Source organism: Heptranchias perlo, chromosome 28, assembly GCF_035084215.1.
Source record: "Heptranchias perlo isolate sHepPer1 chromosome 28, sHepPer1.hap1, whole genome shotgun sequence".
NCBI classification, from domain to species: Eukaryota; Metazoa; Chordata; class Chondrichthyes; order Hexanchiformes; family Hexanchidae; genus Heptranchias; species Heptranchias perlo.
The window spans coordinates 21,437,946-21,455,378 of NC_090352.1; the positions used below are offsets into that span (position 1 = coordinate 21,437,946).

At 40.0% G+C, this 17,433-nt stretch overlaps 1 protein-coding gene and 1 long non-coding RNA gene across 2 annotated transcripts in view; one reads left to right on the plus strand and one right to left on the minus strand.

Moving 5' to 3' along the window:
• Positions 1 to 69: 69 nt before the first annotated feature.
• On the plus strand, positions 70 to 16,187 carry LOC137344917 (uncharacterized). Its single transcript, XR_010968492.1, has 3 exons — positions 70 to 181; positions 8,556 to 8,681; positions 15,908 to 16,187. It is a non-coding gene; the product is annotated as an uncharacterized lncRNA (long non-coding RNA).
• Positions 12,622 to 17,433, minus strand: part of crcp (calcitonin gene-related peptide-receptor component protein) — a 68,508-nt gene continuing 63,696 nt past the window's right edge. Inside the window, exons 5-6 of the mRNA XM_068008206.1 lie at positions 15,929 to 15,986; positions 12,622 to 13,499 (exon numbers count right to left, since the gene is read on the minus strand). Coding sequence (XP_067864307.1) covers positions 13,332 to 13,499; positions 15,929 to 15,986 — 226 coding nt within the window. The 3' untranslated portion in view covers positions 12,622 to 13,331. The remainder of the gene's footprint in view (positions 13,500 to 15,928; positions 15,987 to 17,433) is intronic.

The window sequence follows — 17,433 nt, forward strand, 5'->3', positions numbered from 1 at the left end:
TGGGCGAGATGTTAACGGGGGGGGGGGGGGGGGGGGCGGCCAGAGCATCTTATACTGTAGTTTAACTCTTTGACAGCTGCCATGTAAAAATGGGGATTGCTGCCTTTCGCCAAGTGCAAAAGCATCGGCAGGAAGGCGATGCCTTGAATTTCTGAAGTTTGCTCACAAAGAAGCTGCTCAGGTAATCCAAAACGAAATTTAAAGAAGGTGTAAAATGATTGGCTATTATTTTACTTAAGCAGTTACAATGTCTATTTCAAATAAAAAGAATATGAACTTGCCAGAAATGATTATCAACTATTACTAAAAGTTTTAAATTAATTCAGTAATGGCTCAACAGTAAAACTGTAGTTTTCCATATTTTGCTCTGGAAGAGTACTGTTGTATATCACTCTTAATTGTAACACTTTTATCAATTTACAGAAATTATAGAGCTGTGCATACTTGAAAGTTCCTCAGAACATTAATTACTGAAAAGATGATTAAAAACATGCCACACATTTTCTGTTGTAGAACGTCTGTAAGAAGGATATTCAATACCACACTAAAAGGATTTTCTGAATACTGTACTGTACTGCAATACCATACTGGTGATGTCATACTGCCAACTCACTGCAACTTTAAAAAAGCTCTCTCCTCTACATCTAAATTTGAATGCTTTTCCTGTGTATGATCAGAAATTCTGTTCACAGCAGCTGCAACAATTTCTTTTTATTTTCTTACAGTTCCACAAATGTGGTTGAACCCTCTTTCCAATTAGATGCTAGTTACATTGCAATTCACTGAGGGGCTTGATATGGCAGATATTACCACTTTTTATTTGGCAAAGTACAGAACAATTTCAAAAGCAATAAATTTCCTTTTTACTCAGTCTAGTTGCTGTACTTAGCATTAAAGGAGAAATAGTCATTTGAATTTTTGCAAATCCATAATAATGTTGTAAGAATGATCCCTATATGCTTATTAATGTCCCTCAGTCCTCCATTCACAATTTATATATATGCTTTAGAAATACAGTAACACATGAATGAAGTTCACTGCTTTTTGCACCCTTCTGATACCTTGTCCAAATGACCATTCTTCATGTATGAGTATTGACAGTTAATTGTCAGTGGGTTATTTGACAGTTGAGAGCATCATCATCACTGTCTCTGACAAAGCCATTCAAAGTCTCCCTGGGCTAATTCTGTTCTCTTCATTGGCCCACTTTATTTAAATAATTCCTGCCTGCATCAATTGCTGGGGGCTTGAAAAAAATCACTGCTACACACCTCAGGCACCTGCAGCAGTGGATTTGAGCCAGCTGTTTCTGTGGCAGCTGAAGACAAAGGTTATTTTTAAATTTTGAATTTCCAGTCAGGGATGAGTGTAATTGATCACTCTCTGCACTTCGCAGCAACACACTGGCGTTCCTAGTGATGAGCGTTGCTATGGCATTAATGATGGGAACTACATTAACATACCATTTGAATACACCTGCCCATATTTAAGTGGACATATTCAACACCTGTCGTTGCTTTCAGTGTAAAATCCCAGAAGTGGAGGTGGGCATTGGGAAGCTAACAGAACAGCTTCCTGGCTGTATTTCAATCCCTGCCCACAGGAGGTATGTTGGGAAATGGGCAAAACCTCTTGGAACATTGTCTCTTGTTTGTTTAGATTATACTTACTTCTTTTTGCTATAATTTACATATTTATTATAAAAGTTTTGAATTTTTCCTTGAATTAGGTCTTCTCAGCAATGCATCTCATTTAATTTATTTTAGTTCACTCTTCATTCCTTTGAAGTTTGCTTTCTTGAAGTCATATCTTGGAGCCTGCTAACCAGATGATTTCAAATTTGATCATACTATAGTTATTTGTCCCAGGGATATCATTACTTTTAATTTGTTGATGCCACTCTGATTGCTTACAAGAACTAGGTCTAGATGTGCGGTCCTTCGAATGGAGTCCATGACAAATCATGTCATGATGAAATCTTGTACTACAATTATTAGTTCAGATTTTCCCACCACACTTCCATTTCAGCATTCCCAATTTATAGTGGGAACTGTTAACATCCATGCAAGGTCTCATAGATGAGACCTTCTCCTAATGTGAAAATCTGCTCACTGTATCAATACTACATCTACATTCTCCCCATGTCCTCCATGAATATACCCGAAAAATAACACACAACCTTAGGAGGAACTCTGCACACAATCCAATGTTTCAATAATCTTACATACAAGGGTGTGTGCCTACTTTTGCTTTTCCACTGCCTCCCCTTGGTAATAGTGCATAATGTATATATTATATCTAAATGTTATTATTAAAATCTCTCTGTATAATAGAAGCAAGGAGGTAATTCTGTACTTATACAAAATGTTAGTTAGATCATAGCTGGAGTATTAGGATCATGATGCTCCTGTGATCCATTGCACAACTTGAGAGGTTAGCTAACCTAGCTTAATTAAGTGTCATACTCTAAATGGGCTCACTGTACATTTTCCATGAGCAGAGGGAGCACAATGAATGGAAGGGGCAGGGAATCACAAAAAAAAAGCTTTTAAAGGGCAGCGGGTCCATTTCAATCCAACTGTTTGTTTTGGTGTGGAAGTTTGGCAAAGACAGATAGACAGAAGGAGCCCTGCAATGATAACAGTTTTGGATGCTTTGCTGCAGGAGGTACAATAGAGCAGCATGGCCAAGTGGAACTCTCTTCTGGATCACAATGTGCAGCATGCAAAGTCGGAGGTGATTATATGAATGCTGCTTCCCAGCTACTTAGGCCACTGGAGCAGATGTGGAAGAATTTTTCAGGCTTGAGGAAGACTGTCCGCAGTTTGATACCTCAAATTAAGTTTAAGCCTATACTATGCCTGCCACAAGCACCGTTACCTAAATATGGTGCTGCCTCAGCAACGGAACATATGAAACACTGGCATAATCTGTTGCGTTTTTCACTTTCACATCCACAACTTGAACTCTGTGGCTGGCACTTAAAAATGCTTCTAATGTTATGCATAACTGTTGCAAGTCAAATTGCCATCAGAAACTACTTGCATTTTGTTAAGTCATTTTTTCATACAATGTAGGTTGGGCACTGGGCAACTCTTATATCCTTCCAAATGCTGAAAACATGTTTTGTCTGTTTTTAAAGGATAAGGATGTGCAACGGGAGGGAGAGACACAACTGGACTGATGGCATTGAGCCAATAGAAGGTGTGAGTGAGAGATAGTTTGTGGCTTGTTGGCAGGCCACCAAGCAAATGCTGTCTTCAAACTACTTTCCATTTCTCCTTCAAACTTACTCACTAATACAAACACACTATCCACCAACAATATGGTATTCAATGTACTCAGTGTGCAATGGTGTTCAGTGTGTGAACTATTTCATGCATGCATCATGGTAACACATGTTCCATTTCTCTTCACGGAGGGATGTCCCAAGATGATGCCTTTACTCCAAGCAGGAAGTTGGACTATTTCACAAGAATGCATCATATACTCCTGAGCATGCAGGCACTAGCTCAGATACATCCACCTTGGAGAAATCGGACAGACATGATCAGGAGGGAGCAGCTGGTAAAGGACACAGCATGTGAATAGGAGCAATTAGAGGTGGTAGCAGAGCAGCATGAGCAGGAACTGGAACAACCTGAATGAAGGGCAAGATCCTGTTCCTCTGCTGCAGGGCACACAAATTCTTACCTATAGGGTTACCAATAAAGACAGTTCAAGCAGTCCTTTGACAATCTTCAGATCATAACCGCATTGTATGTCAGAGACTTTCAAGAAATACAGCTTCAAAATCTCTGCAGTAGTGTAAAGGGAATTGGGAAACCTGCAGGCCACCACAGAGCCAGTAGTAATTTCACAGCATCAGGGGGCTCCCGAGGTCAGAGGTCCAAAACACAGATGCAATATCCCTTGTGACTGTAGTTATTGAGACATGGGGCTCCAATTTACAGAAGGCGCTTGCATCTGGCTTCATTAGGTGTAGGGATTGGCTCGAGAGACCCTTGATGATATATGCTTCACACTCCTAAGTGGTGGCCAAAACTCTGTTCCCACACAGATCCCTGGTCATCGGCAAGGAACACTCAGGAGAGGGGTATTGCAAGAGAAGACATACATAAGACACCAACCTTCCAGAGCGATTCCACCAGTGGCCAATGCGGCAGGTCCCTCAGTGGACTGAAGAAGTGGCAAGTAGCAGACAGGAGAATCAGATAAGATGTTAAATCACAGCCCTGTCTGCGAGTTCAGGTGGACATAAAAGGTCCTATGGCAGTATTTGAAGAGCAGCTGGATTTTCATGGTGTACTGGTCAACATATATGCCTCAACCACCACTAGCACCAAAAACAGCTTAACTAGCCATTGATCACATTTGCTGTTTAAAGGACCATTTGCTGTGTGCAAATTGTTAGCCACGTTTGCCTACATAATGAAAGTGACTACCCTTTAAAAGTACTTCATTGGCTGTGAAGTGTTTTAAGAAGTCCTGAGGGTGTGGAATTCAAGTCTTTCTTTCTTTGTATTAAAGCAGCTGCTGTCAGCAACAGTGCTGTGGTCAAGGCGGTCTTACAGTGCCAAAATGAAATAGTACCTATTGCAACAGATAACACAGATACAGCTGCGTGAAAAGCACAAAAAAGAGAACTTTCAACACTATACTAAGCTATTAATCACAAAATCAAACTTCTAAAGGCCAGAGCAGGAAATCCCAGCAGGGCTTGTTTTAAACAGGTGCACAGTGCTGAAAAAAGTGAACAAATGAAAGGGATATTTGATTTTGGCATGAAACCAAAACAATTAGCTAGAATGAAGTGGTCTCACACAATATTAAGGACTCTAACTTGTTTAATATCCTAAAAGACTGTGGAAAGTTTCTCAATACCCCCACCCCACAAAGGTAATGAATGAATTCCAGTATCTGTCTAACCTTACAACTTGCTATACTGTATTATTTTTTAGCCAGTTTATTTCCATGGCATACCATTTCCAAGATTTAGGCCGTTAAGGAACCAAATTGTTCAATGGAGTTTGTAATTATTTTTATCAGTACTTACCCATATAGGTGTGGCGTTTCCGCATGATTTCCGACCAAAAATCAGCATAATCTGGGTGGAATCAAATGAAATAGCGCTAAAGATCACAGAATTTAAATGTAAATCAGTCTCGCCCATGACCACTTTACATTGGAGTATCTGCGATCTTTTACGCTGGTTCAAAAGTTCATTCGCCCAAAGCAGTTCCCGCCCACAAACTAGCTATGCCCACGGGTTGGAATGGCGAGTTTCTGCCGATTGTGCCCGTTCGGGGGTGTCCATCACACAGGCACTCAGAATCTCGGGTACACAAGCACCCGTGGTCATATGAATCCAGGATTAATCACCTGTACCTGCAGTGAACAGCAGTCAATTGAAGCCTGACTCAGGTCTATTTCTCCTGTTGCTGCGGCAATCACTTTAAATTCAGTCAATTACAGCAGAGCAGGACACACCTGTGTGGCTTCAATTGACTGCTGCTCGCGGGTCTTTTGTCCCAAGGGCAGATCAAAGCAGTCAACTAAAGCCAATTAAAAAGTAAGACCAAGAGCGTTAAATCAGTCAGTTGAAGAATGGCTAATTTCCTGGCAATCCCACTCCTCTTCGTGATGCTGGATATTGCCCTGTTCCATCCTTGAATCGATTACGATCGATTGAGCTGATTCACGGGGGATTTTATGTTCAGGCTTATGCTAATGAGTTTGCGCGGAAACCTTGAGTGTAACTTCATCTCCGCAAAACCAGTGCAACGTCCAGCGCATTCTAGGCACATTTTGCCGATTGCGCCTCTAGCGGAAACTCCACACCATAGTCTTTAGCCACTTTAACCAGATATTTATGCAGCACTTTTTAAAAAGTTGATTAACAAAACATTAACTACTTTTAGTAGTTTTCCGCAGCCTTACTAAGTAATACATTTACTTCTGTGGAACAACATTTCTCTCACTGACTAAAAATTTTCAAGGCCAAAACAATGGTTAGCAGAACAAACAGACCTAAAATGATCCACCAATTATTAACACTAAATAAACAGACTTGTAAAGGTATTGGGAAAGAATAATGTCTCTGACAGACGAGCAACAAGTGTCACCGAAACAAATATAGCAAGCAGTGCTTCCAAAAAAGAACTCCACAAATCGCAGTTCTGTTACATAATAATTGTAAAAATATAATTTTGCCCCTTAACTCTTACTTTACAACAGTGTCTGCACTTCAAAAGTACTTCATTAGCAGCGGGCCATTTCGGGACGTTCTGAGGTCGTGTAGAACGCTATATAAATGTGAGTTCTTTTTCCCTCAATTAGTGATGGCAATCACTTGTTCCGAGGTATGGCTGCATAGACACAGGCTGCCCACTGGTATCTTGTCCCAGTTGCCATTCTTGTGAGCCTGAACAAAGAGTGCTTGCTGGTGGGGTATTTTCCCGTGGGGGTATTATAGTAAAGCTCATTCCTATCTTCACCTGATTCACCTATGTGTAAAAACAGCAACGGTTACTGGATTATGATCACAAGCAGGGACCTTGGGTGATTTTTTTTCTCTCGGTTCCTACGTTGCCAAGGAACGCCAAGGCCGATCAGCTATCACAGCTCACACTAAGGATCAAACCTAAGAACTTGCTGGCATGTATGGGTCACTACTGCAACGTGTGATGCATTTACTGCTTGAGGCATCATGCAAGATTTAATTGTAAAAGTACAAAATTTCAAACAAATAAAAAGTATTCTGATCAAAGAGTTTAAACGTTATAGATACAAGTGGAATTCCGCTAGCTTTCATATATGCTTTGGGCTATTTTGTCAGCTGCCAGAACATATATTATGTGATCAAGGAGCAAAGAAAACTGAGAACTCTTATTATCCTCTTTAAAGAGGTACAGCTAATTTTTAAAAAAGGCTAATATTGAGAATCATGTGAAGGTTCTCAATGACAACCGATTTTCAGTCCTTATTTTAACTGTTTGACCTCAGCAGTTATGTTATTCATTGTACCTAAATCCTAAAGTATTAAAATACTATTTTGAGCACTATAATAACCCAGAAGTCAGTGTCCTGTTGCTCAACACAAGATAATGATGCTGAATATCTCCACTACTTTTGCTGCTGCTTCTGTTCCTACCACTGCCGTTGTCAGATATTATCACTGAGCATAAAAAAATCCATGAGTGATATATTTGAGAAGCACATAAGCAGGCTAGATGAGATAGTCAGCTCTGTAAACAAAATTAATCATAAACTTACCCTGATAGATACCCATGTCTAGAAGGCAAAGTGCTGAATTTTCTTTTGTCTGTGCATATGGCTAATCTAAACAAATTTGCTGAGTACTGGAGAATGATCCAGACTTCTTAGGAAAGCAGACACTACAGAATACACAAATAGAAAAAATGACCTCTGTCTGGCAGGTTTGCCTGAAAATGTTCAGGGTAATTTTTTTTGTATTTCTGGTTACATAAGTGTACGGCCCTAGAGGAGTTGTCTGGCTTGGAAACAGACTACGCTTATTGTGCTCTTATTCCACATTCTGGCTCAGACTACCTTTATGTACTGATTATTCTGAAAGCAGAGCATGCAGTTAAGGAGAAAATATTGAGGGTGACTAGAAGCACACAAATTGTTTTTAGAACTTGTCAGCAGAAGCACAGATTCTAAACAACTTGAAAAGTACTACAGAAGCTGGGCATGCATTATGCCATATTCATTGCAGAGCCTACAATGTCCTCCATTTTATTTTAACATTGTCACTCGAAGCCCTGAAGTTTACTGAAACCATTCGTGAGAGAGAAGACACAAGAACCTGATTCCTGTTCAGTTCTTGGCTTGATTTCTTCTGCCCATGTTCCAATATGGGTAGCAGACTTTGTTGTCTATATTAATGGCCTTAACTGGGTGTCATTATAGACTGTGTAATATGAAAGTAACAAATTCCCAGCTAATATTCTTAAGGTCTTCATCTGGAACTTTAATGTAGCTATATTCCATAACAAAGAATAAATAATGTCACACTAACTCAAATCCAGTCTCTGCAAAAAAGACTTGAAACACAGGGTTAACCTCAAGCTGTACAAAGACCAATAGTAGCATTGCTCATTCTGAAAGACAAGATGGTGCTGGAGGAGAACAGGATTATATTTTCACAGAACATTGGCCCAGAATTTACTGGAATGGGGCATCTCGTGGCCTGCCCCATTAGTTAGACTTCTTCCCTCCTCCCGGAAATTTTTTGTGCCACAAATTGCTGGAAATGTGAGCTGATAATGAGGGCAATGGGGCAACTGGGACCTTGGTGAACGACAGGACCAACAGTCTATCTCCTTAACCAATGAAATATAAGGATTTAGAAAGAAACAGAGGAATGATGGAGAAGGGAATAGGGTAAATTAGAGTCAAATCAGGTACAGAAAAAGAGATAAAGCAAGGGAAAGAAAGATTGGATTGAGAGAGAGAGTAAAAAGAGATAGGAAAAGTAAGAAAAAAATGTAAAAATTAAAAATTCTCAAAGAACAATTTACTACCTGCAGGAATGAGACTCCACAGTTTCAACTGTTCCCTGTCTTGGCGGGAGAGGTTGAGTGGCATTGCAGGAACATAATTCTCATCAACAAAAGGGCACTTACACTGTCAAGTACCAGCCCTAACTTTCTGCGGTGAGTTTAATTGATAATTAGTGCATAATTGCAGCAATTTCTTGAAACTTATGGGGAGGTCGACGAATTGCTGTTTTTGCGAGGCGAACAGTGGTGCAAATCGTCCAGCAATTTGCAACTCACGGGGTGTCTCTTCCTCACCATAAATTGCTGGACAATTTACACATTAAATTGATCTGCTCAATGACACCCTTGCCTCCACCTTTGATGCCCTTGTTCCCATTAAAACCATTACTCTTTCTCACCCTGGTTGTTCCCCCTAATACAGCCCTCATCTCTGCTCCCTTAAGTCCAAGGGACGCAGACTTGAACGTTTATGGCAGACAACTGGTTTAGTCATTCATTGCCAGATCTGGCTGGACCACAAAGCACTATCGGATCCTGTTCTCCTCTGCCAAAACTGCTCACTAGTTCAGGATCATTCTGGAATGCAAAGATAACCCCTGGTTTCTTTTTTTCACTACAAACCATCTTCTTAAACCCCTCTCCCCTGCCTCCTCCACCCTCACCTCCAACAAGTACGAGGAGTTCATGGACTTCTTTGTCACTAAGATTGAGACCATCCATTCAGCTGTCTCTGCTGCTTTCCTCCCTTCTCCTAGCACACCAGCCAAACTTCATCTAAGGTTGACCACACCATTCTCCTCCAACGCCTCACCTCCGTCATCCAGCTGGATGGGACTGCGCTCACCTGGTTCCATTCTGCAATGGCTTCTCTTCCCGCTCCCACACCATTACCTCTGGAGTCCCCCATGGATCTATCCTTGGCCTCCTATTTCTCATCTACATGCTGCCCCATGGCGGCATCATCCGAAAACACGTCAGATTCCATATGTACGCTGATAATACACAACTCTCCCTCACCACCACCTCTCTCGATCCCTCTGCTGTCTCTGATTTGTCACACTGCTTGTCCAACTGGATGTGCAAAAATTTCCTCCAACTAAATATTGGGAAGACCAAAGCCATTGTCTTTGGTCCCTGCTGCAAACTGCGTTCCCTAGCCACTGACTCCATCCCACTGTCTGAGACTGAACCAGGCCGTTCGCAACCATGGCATCCTATTAGACCCTGAGATGAGCTTCTCTCTACATATCCACTCCATCACCAAGACCGCATACTTCCACCTCCACAACATCGCCCATCTCTGCCCCTTCCTCAGCTCATCTGCTGCTGAAACCTTCATCCATGCCTTTGTTACCTTTAAACTCGACTATTCCAATGCTCTCCTGGCCGGCCTACCATCTTCCACCCTCCACCCTCCAGAAACTCTGAACTTATCCAAAAGTCTGCTGCTCGTATCCTAACTCGCACCACGTCCCGTTCACCCATCAGCCCCTTGCTCTCTGACATACATTGGCTCCCTATCTCTGTAACCTCCTCCAGCCCTACAACCCTCCAGATCGCTGCACTCCTCCAATTCTTTCCCCTTGTGCAGCCCCAATTTTAATCGCTCCGCCACTGACAGCGTGCCTTCAGCTGCCTCGGCCCTAAGCTCTCGAATTCTCTCCCTAAACCTCTCCTCCTTTAAGACACTCTTTAAAACTTACCTCTTCGACCAAGCTTTTGGTCATCTGTCCTAATATCTCCTTATGTGGCTCGGTGTCAAATTTTGTTTGATAATGCTCCTGTGAAGCGCCTTGGGTTGTTAAAGGTGCTACAAATGCAAGTCGTTGTTGTTAATAATGACGTGCACCATTAAACTCGCTGTTATTTTGCCAGCAAATTCTAGACAAACATTGTTTTGATGATAGACTAGAAATTACTGTGGGTGATATTTACGGAAAACACTTACTTGTTTATATGACTTTCCCTGTCTTCTATTTGAATGGAGGCATCAATCTGTTTAAAATAAATGGGCGAGATTTATGTATTTCAACTCAAGAAGGATAAACGTATAAGAAAAGTAGAAAATAGTAGTAAAACACTGCAGGTTACTCAGTATTTGAAACAAAAATTATAAGTCAGCATTTTGAGTGTGATCCTTTATCAGTCCAAGATCCTTAATTGAACCTATATGTATTTGCATGGGGAATTGTCCTTTCAGGACTTGTTTGCACTGTGCTAGAGGTTATCAAATCTTGGTTCATATGCTGTGGGAATCTCTTAAGATCACTTGGTTCTGCTGCAAGATGAGCAGAGTCCTAGAGCACAGTGGTGCCATATGTTCTCTGGTTATGATCCATCTGTTCTTGCTATCCTTGCATATTGTTGGTTCTGGCTGCATTTAATCAAACGAGTTTCTTGATTTGGAAAAAAACACACCCTAATGGCCACTGTTCATTTGGCAGATAAACAAATAGTGAATCTCCTGCAGCTTAAAAATGTGCACAGAGCTGGCTAGGAATATCTAGACTATGCTTTGCAGAATTGGAGGTACCCAGCCATCTCCAACTGTACCCCAGGTAAGCAACTCACACTTCCATCATCCCTTCTCCTTAACTTAAACTCCAGCTGCCTTGTTTAGGGAGGGGAGGAGTGTTGTGTTGTGCTCCATACAATGGTAATTTTAAAATTAATGTATTTCTGTATTGTGATGGTTTGTCTTTTCCATGTTACATGATGTACTTACATGTAAAAGAAATTCAGGATTTAGATTTGGAAACTATAACTGCCAACATTTTTTTCTCATAGGTTTTACATTATCATTATATTTACTTTTAGTCATATCTAATTTGGAAGAGATCAAAATGGGAAAACAATTCTTAACTAATATTGAGGTACATGCCTCTGCTATGATGTGCATTCATGTGTGTCTTCCCAAAAGGATTTAATCACGAGGCAGTTTCCTGCCCCTGTTCTCACATTATCTTTCCCCGCTACATGGTCAGGTTGAACATATTTACAAAACTGCATTTAGAAGAATGTGAGTCCTACTCTAAGCTCTTAAAAAAGAGTAAATTGGGAATCCCCCAAATATGGGTTAGTTAAATTTGGTTGGATGCCTTCCAAATAAACTCTCTACCAGCATTCTCCCAGTGAATTTAAGAAACTTACCATAACGTCTGAATATTCTGTACAGTATTCCTAGTGGAAGCATTCCAAATATATTTAAGCACAGCATAATCTTAATTTTCACACTATTTTATCATAAAGAGAAACTGAAAGCTACTGCCACCATGCCTGATCATCCCTTTAATTCTACATTCTAATTCACTCATGGGAGTTAAGCTTGACATTGGCCATGGAGTACATAGTGTGACCAATTTTAATTACAAGGTAGACTAAAGCACCTGTCATCCATATCAATGGGGAATTAGAAAAAAATGGATCTGCAGTTAGTTTAGTTTCCATGTATTGGTTCAGATTTACTCCAATTTATCTTGCAGGCTACTATCCATCAACACATTTATGCAGACATTATGAATAGATACATATAATTCACTAGGCAAAAAACACACAACTGTATAGAGGCTAGTTTTTTGCATCTCTCTCTCCATTGTAGGAAGATTTTGAATGATTGCCTTCCCCTGGAATAGCAACATCCACCATCCTAATGCAAATAGGAATGGTCAGTTCAGTTAACCCTTATACTCCTTCCACACTTAAAAGAAATGTGAAGGAACGGTATTTGTCTCAAGCACCACACTGTATTCTGGGCATTCTTTAGATCCCATCTGGCCCTGCAGCAAACCTGTAGAGAGTTTCTAGCCAGTTTTTCTACTCAACCCTGTTGAATGCCTTCTCAATACCAGCAACTAAAACTACAATTTGTACTGAACTAACGTTATAAAACAAATTAAACACTATCCACATGTTGTCTGCCTCATCCATCCTTTAAAGTTACTGTGGCAATAATCTTATAATTTACATTTCCCAGTGACTTGGGGCAGTAAGCACCACATGCTTATAAGCTTTTATCTTTGAACACAGACGTTTTGGTGGAATACAACTGGATGTCAACCAACAAATCTTACACTATTTGCATACAAACTCAAGCTGCACACCCAAGAATAAAGTTTTATTTCATAATTTGTAGTCAAATTATGCGGTTATCATTCCAAAGTTGTTACTGTTACCTCTGAACCGATCCCCCTTATTTTTTAACATTTGTTTTATGTAACAATTGAAGATTTATTTTTAATAGTTTCCAAAAATGATTTAAAACTTCACTTTTTGACATCATACTTTCAGGGACATAATACTACAATACTTCTATGGTACTATAGATGTATTGTTTCAGTATATTAAGAGAAACAGGCTTGAATATAGAACCTTGTATTTTTGTTAACAAAACGCACTAACAAGTATTTCCTCTCCAATTCTGCACAAACATCCTTTTATACAGCAGTTTGGAAGATTTCTCTCTGTGGACTAACAATTATAAACTAAACGTGCAAGGTACTCAATTGGTCTGCTTTTACCAAATTCACAGCTGTAGAGATTGAAGTATTTTGGCCTTTGCACCATTTGAAATATAAAAACTTAAAACTGATAAATTTAATTAAGGCAAACACTAGCCAATCACAGCTTACAATGTCTCATGATGTACAATATGTAACATAAGTGAAAACATCTGGACAGTATCTGAAATAATATTACTGCAGGCTTGAATCCAAGTACAGTCAGTAGGGTTTAAATACGAAACCAAGGTAGATCAATCCTCAGAACATTTTATGAACAGAAATAGTGTCCATCTACTTGATTCCGCTAGGACTCTGCCTCTTGGTTTCCTTCCCCTTCAGCAACCATATCCACCTCTTCCTGCTGCTGAGCTGCAGCCTGCTCATCAGGGTCTCCTGGCAGGATGCTATTGATGGTCTGTAGAAGCTCTTCAATCTGTTCTTCTGTTAGTCTTTCCTCACTCTCTTCTACCATCTGGAGCATTAGAACGGATAATTTGACATTGTTAATGAAAATGATACAATTTTATTCCATTGCAAATAAAAATGAGTGAATAGAAAAATCAACTTATTGTAAATAATTTTCTGCTCGTTCTATTTGGCCAAGGGAAGCCTCAAGACATTTTAATTTAAAGGTTCAATATCTCCAAATGAAAACAATATTTTAACTGTGTAACAATGGCTTATTTTCAGTAGCTTAAGTGTTTGAGAAATTTTAATATAACTAGTTGTAATGTTTCAAAATTATTTTGAGTTAGCACAGGCTCTCAGATCATGAACATTCACCTGAGGAAGGAGGAAGCCTCCGAAAGCTTGTGAATTTCAAATAAAATTGTTGGACTATAACTTGGTGTTGTAAAATTGTTTACAACCGGAAAAAGAGGTGAGGGAAGGGACCTGAGTAGGACTGGAACAAGGAATGTTCCACGTATCCCACAAAAAGGCAGGCATAGCTAGGACCCATACGGGTTTCCATAGTGACACCTTTCATTTGAAGGAAGTGAGTGGACTCAAAGGAGAAGTTGTTCAACGTACTTGTAATTCTGTCAATTTAGTATACTGTATTCATTGCTCACAATGCAATCTCCTCTGCACCCAAACACAGATTGGGTGATCGCTTTGCTGAACACCTCCGCTGAGTCCGTAAGCCTGACCCTAAACTTCTGGTCGCTTGACATTTTAATTTTCTGTCCCACTCACTCTCTGAACTCTCTGTCCTTGGCCTCCGAACACTGTTCCAAAGAAGCTCGAAGAACAACACCTCATCTTTTGATTTGGCACTTTACAACCTATCAGACTCAAAATTGATTTCAATAGCTTTAGATTGTAACCACTGGTCCCAATTTTTCGGTCAGCAGGTGCTGGCAATGGTTCTACTGTTGCCATTTACAGCTCCTCCAGGCACTTCTTTTGTTTCTTTACTTGTCCCATTACCACCCTCCTTGTCTTGCACCATCATCCCTTCTGTCATTTAATCACTCCTGCCCTCCACCCTATCACAGACCATCCCTTTTGTTCTTTCCTCCCCTCTCCCCTTTGCCTGGTTCTGTACTTGCTTAAAAACTGTTAAATCTTTAACTTCTTCCAGTTCTGACGAAAGGTCATCGACCTGAAACATTAACTGTCTCTTCCTCCTCAGATGCTGCTTGACTTGCTGAGTATTTCCAGCATTTTCTGTTTTTATTTCAGATTTCCAGCATCTGCAATATTTTACTTTTGATTTAGAGAATAGTGGGGACAGGAGAAGGGATCAGATTCACAGGTGGAATCTCCTGGTCAAAAAAGGGCACGGAGCCAGACGGTAGCAGAAGAACTCAGCATCATGTCAACCGTAGAATGTTATTTGTCACAAAACATTACCAAATTATGTTCAAAGTTAAAGGCTTGGATCTCACAAGCTGTTTGAAGGGGAGTCCCCTTCAAAGACTCACTTCCTGAGGTAGTTAACCAACTGTCAGGGCTTCATATTCACTCATGGACTGACCAGTTTGCATATTGTAATTATATAAACTAAAGTATGCTTAAGTATGGTTTGTACAGAAACTGTGAATAAAGTGGGAAACGTTGCTGACAATTTCAAAACACCTTTGTCCAGCAGCAGTCAGATACTGCATTTGTTATCATTTTCAATACACCCAACAGAATAACAACCTTAGAATCTGTGTATGTTTTCTCAAGTTTCAAGTTGAAAAAGAGGCCCCGTTAGGTCATTTAACTGGCTCAAGTTCGCTGACTTTCACAAGGAAAAACAAATATATAACACAGCCGTAAAATTATAGGAAAGCTTACAACTTAATTTTCTGCACACAGTGATAAGATACTAGAACTGGCCTAAACCCAGATCATTGCGTAGTATAAATATACATATCTAAATCACAATGCATATATTACAGAAAACAGCATTCAGAGCAGAGTTATAATTTTTTCTAAAATTGAAAAAAAATGGGACTGATGTAGTAATTAAATTGACTGTGGATTGTTCTCTCCCCCTTTCCTGAAAGCAGTGTTTGAAGCCGGAGTAATGTTCCATAGGTATTGTGTACTCTCCTACACAACCAAACTCGATTCTGTCCTTAAACAACATCCTTCCACCTGCAGTCTTTGGCTAGCGTTTGGGAGCAGGAACCATGGCTGATTACTGCCCTCTCTAGCTCACTGAGGTCAACTGAAACTTTGCTGCTGTCACCCTAACTGACGTCAACTATTTTACTATAGACTAAGGAGAAAACTGGGGAACCATTCTGGTCTGAATGGCTCCATATTACATTGAGTGATGCATTTCTACACTGATACATTGGAAGAACTGCACCTTGTTTTTTGGTAGCCAAAGGAGTATTTTTTTCAGATTGTACATGACTTTCCATTTTTCCTGTCTTTCGATAGAACTAAAGAAATGAAACTTACCAACTGTATCTCCACAGCAGTCAATGGCCTGTGATTCAACAACTGAAGTTTTTCTGCCCTGAAGAATAGACAACAAAAAGTCAACACTATGATAGAATTATACTCAGATATTCAATACTCAAGCTGTTCAACAATTTTCAATATTTAAGCACAAATTCAAAAAATGAACACCAATCTTTGTAAGTGAGGTAGGATTTTTTTTTATAAAGCACATCCTCTAAGGAGTCTGACAACCAAATAGGTAATAAAAAAGTATTTCAGGACAACATTCATATGTGAACTTGTACTTTTTTTTTAATAAGGTACAGATGCTAGCCCTCCCTAAAGTTGGTTTAATTCACATTCCTAACATGCAGCTCCACACAAACTTTTACACAAAATAATTTCATGGATAAAATATATTTTCTTTTTTTGAAAAAAAATTAAATTAAAAAAATATATTGGTAAAATTGTTGAAGAAAAGCAGTGTTCAAGGAGCAAATACTTTTTGGACCCTGTATAAGAATACCAAGTTTGGGATAGTCCAAGACAGTCACACGAACCTTAGGCTCGCACCTTCACATTAATGCAATAGGAACATAGGAACAGGAGTAGGCCATTCAGCCCCTCGTGCCTGCTCTGCCATTTGATAAGATCAGGGCTGATCTGTGATCTAACTCCATATACCTGCCATTGGCCCATATCCCTTAATACCTTTGGTTGCCAAAAAGCTATCTATCTCACATTTAAATTTAGCAATTGAGCTAGTATCAATTGCCGTTTGCAGAAGAGAGTTCCAAACTTCTACCACCCTTTGTGTGTAGAAATGTTTTCTAATCTCGCTCCTGAAAGGTCTGGCTCTAATTTTTAGACTGTGCCCTCTACTCCTAGAATCTCCAACCAGCGGAAATAGTTTCTCTCTATCCACCCTATCCATTCCCCTTAATATCTTATAAACTTCGATCAGATCACCCCTTAACCTTCGAAACTCCAGAGAATACAACCCCAATTTGTGTAATCTCTCCTCGTAACTTAACCCTTGAAGTCCGGGTATCATTCTAGTAAACCTACGCTGCACTCCCTCCAAGGCCAATATGTCCTTCCGAAGGTGCGGTGCCCTGAACTGCTCACAGTACTCCAGGTGCCGTTTAACCAGGGTTTTGTATAGCTGCAGCATAACTTCTGCCCCCTTGTACTCTAGTCCTCTAGCTATAAAGGCCAGCATTCCATTAGCCTTATTGATTATTTTCTGCACCTGTTCATGACACTTCAATGATCTATGTACCTGAACCCCTAAGTCCCTTTGGACAGCCACTGTTTTTAAACTTTTAGCATTTAGAAAGTATCCTGTTCTATCCTTTTTTGATCCAAAGTGGATGACCTCACATTTGTCTACATTGAATTCCATTTGCCACAGTTTTGCCCATTCACCTAATCTATCAATATCCCTTTGTAATTTTATGTTTTCATCTACACTGCTTACAATGCCACCAATCTTTGTGTCATCGGCAAACTTAGATATGAGA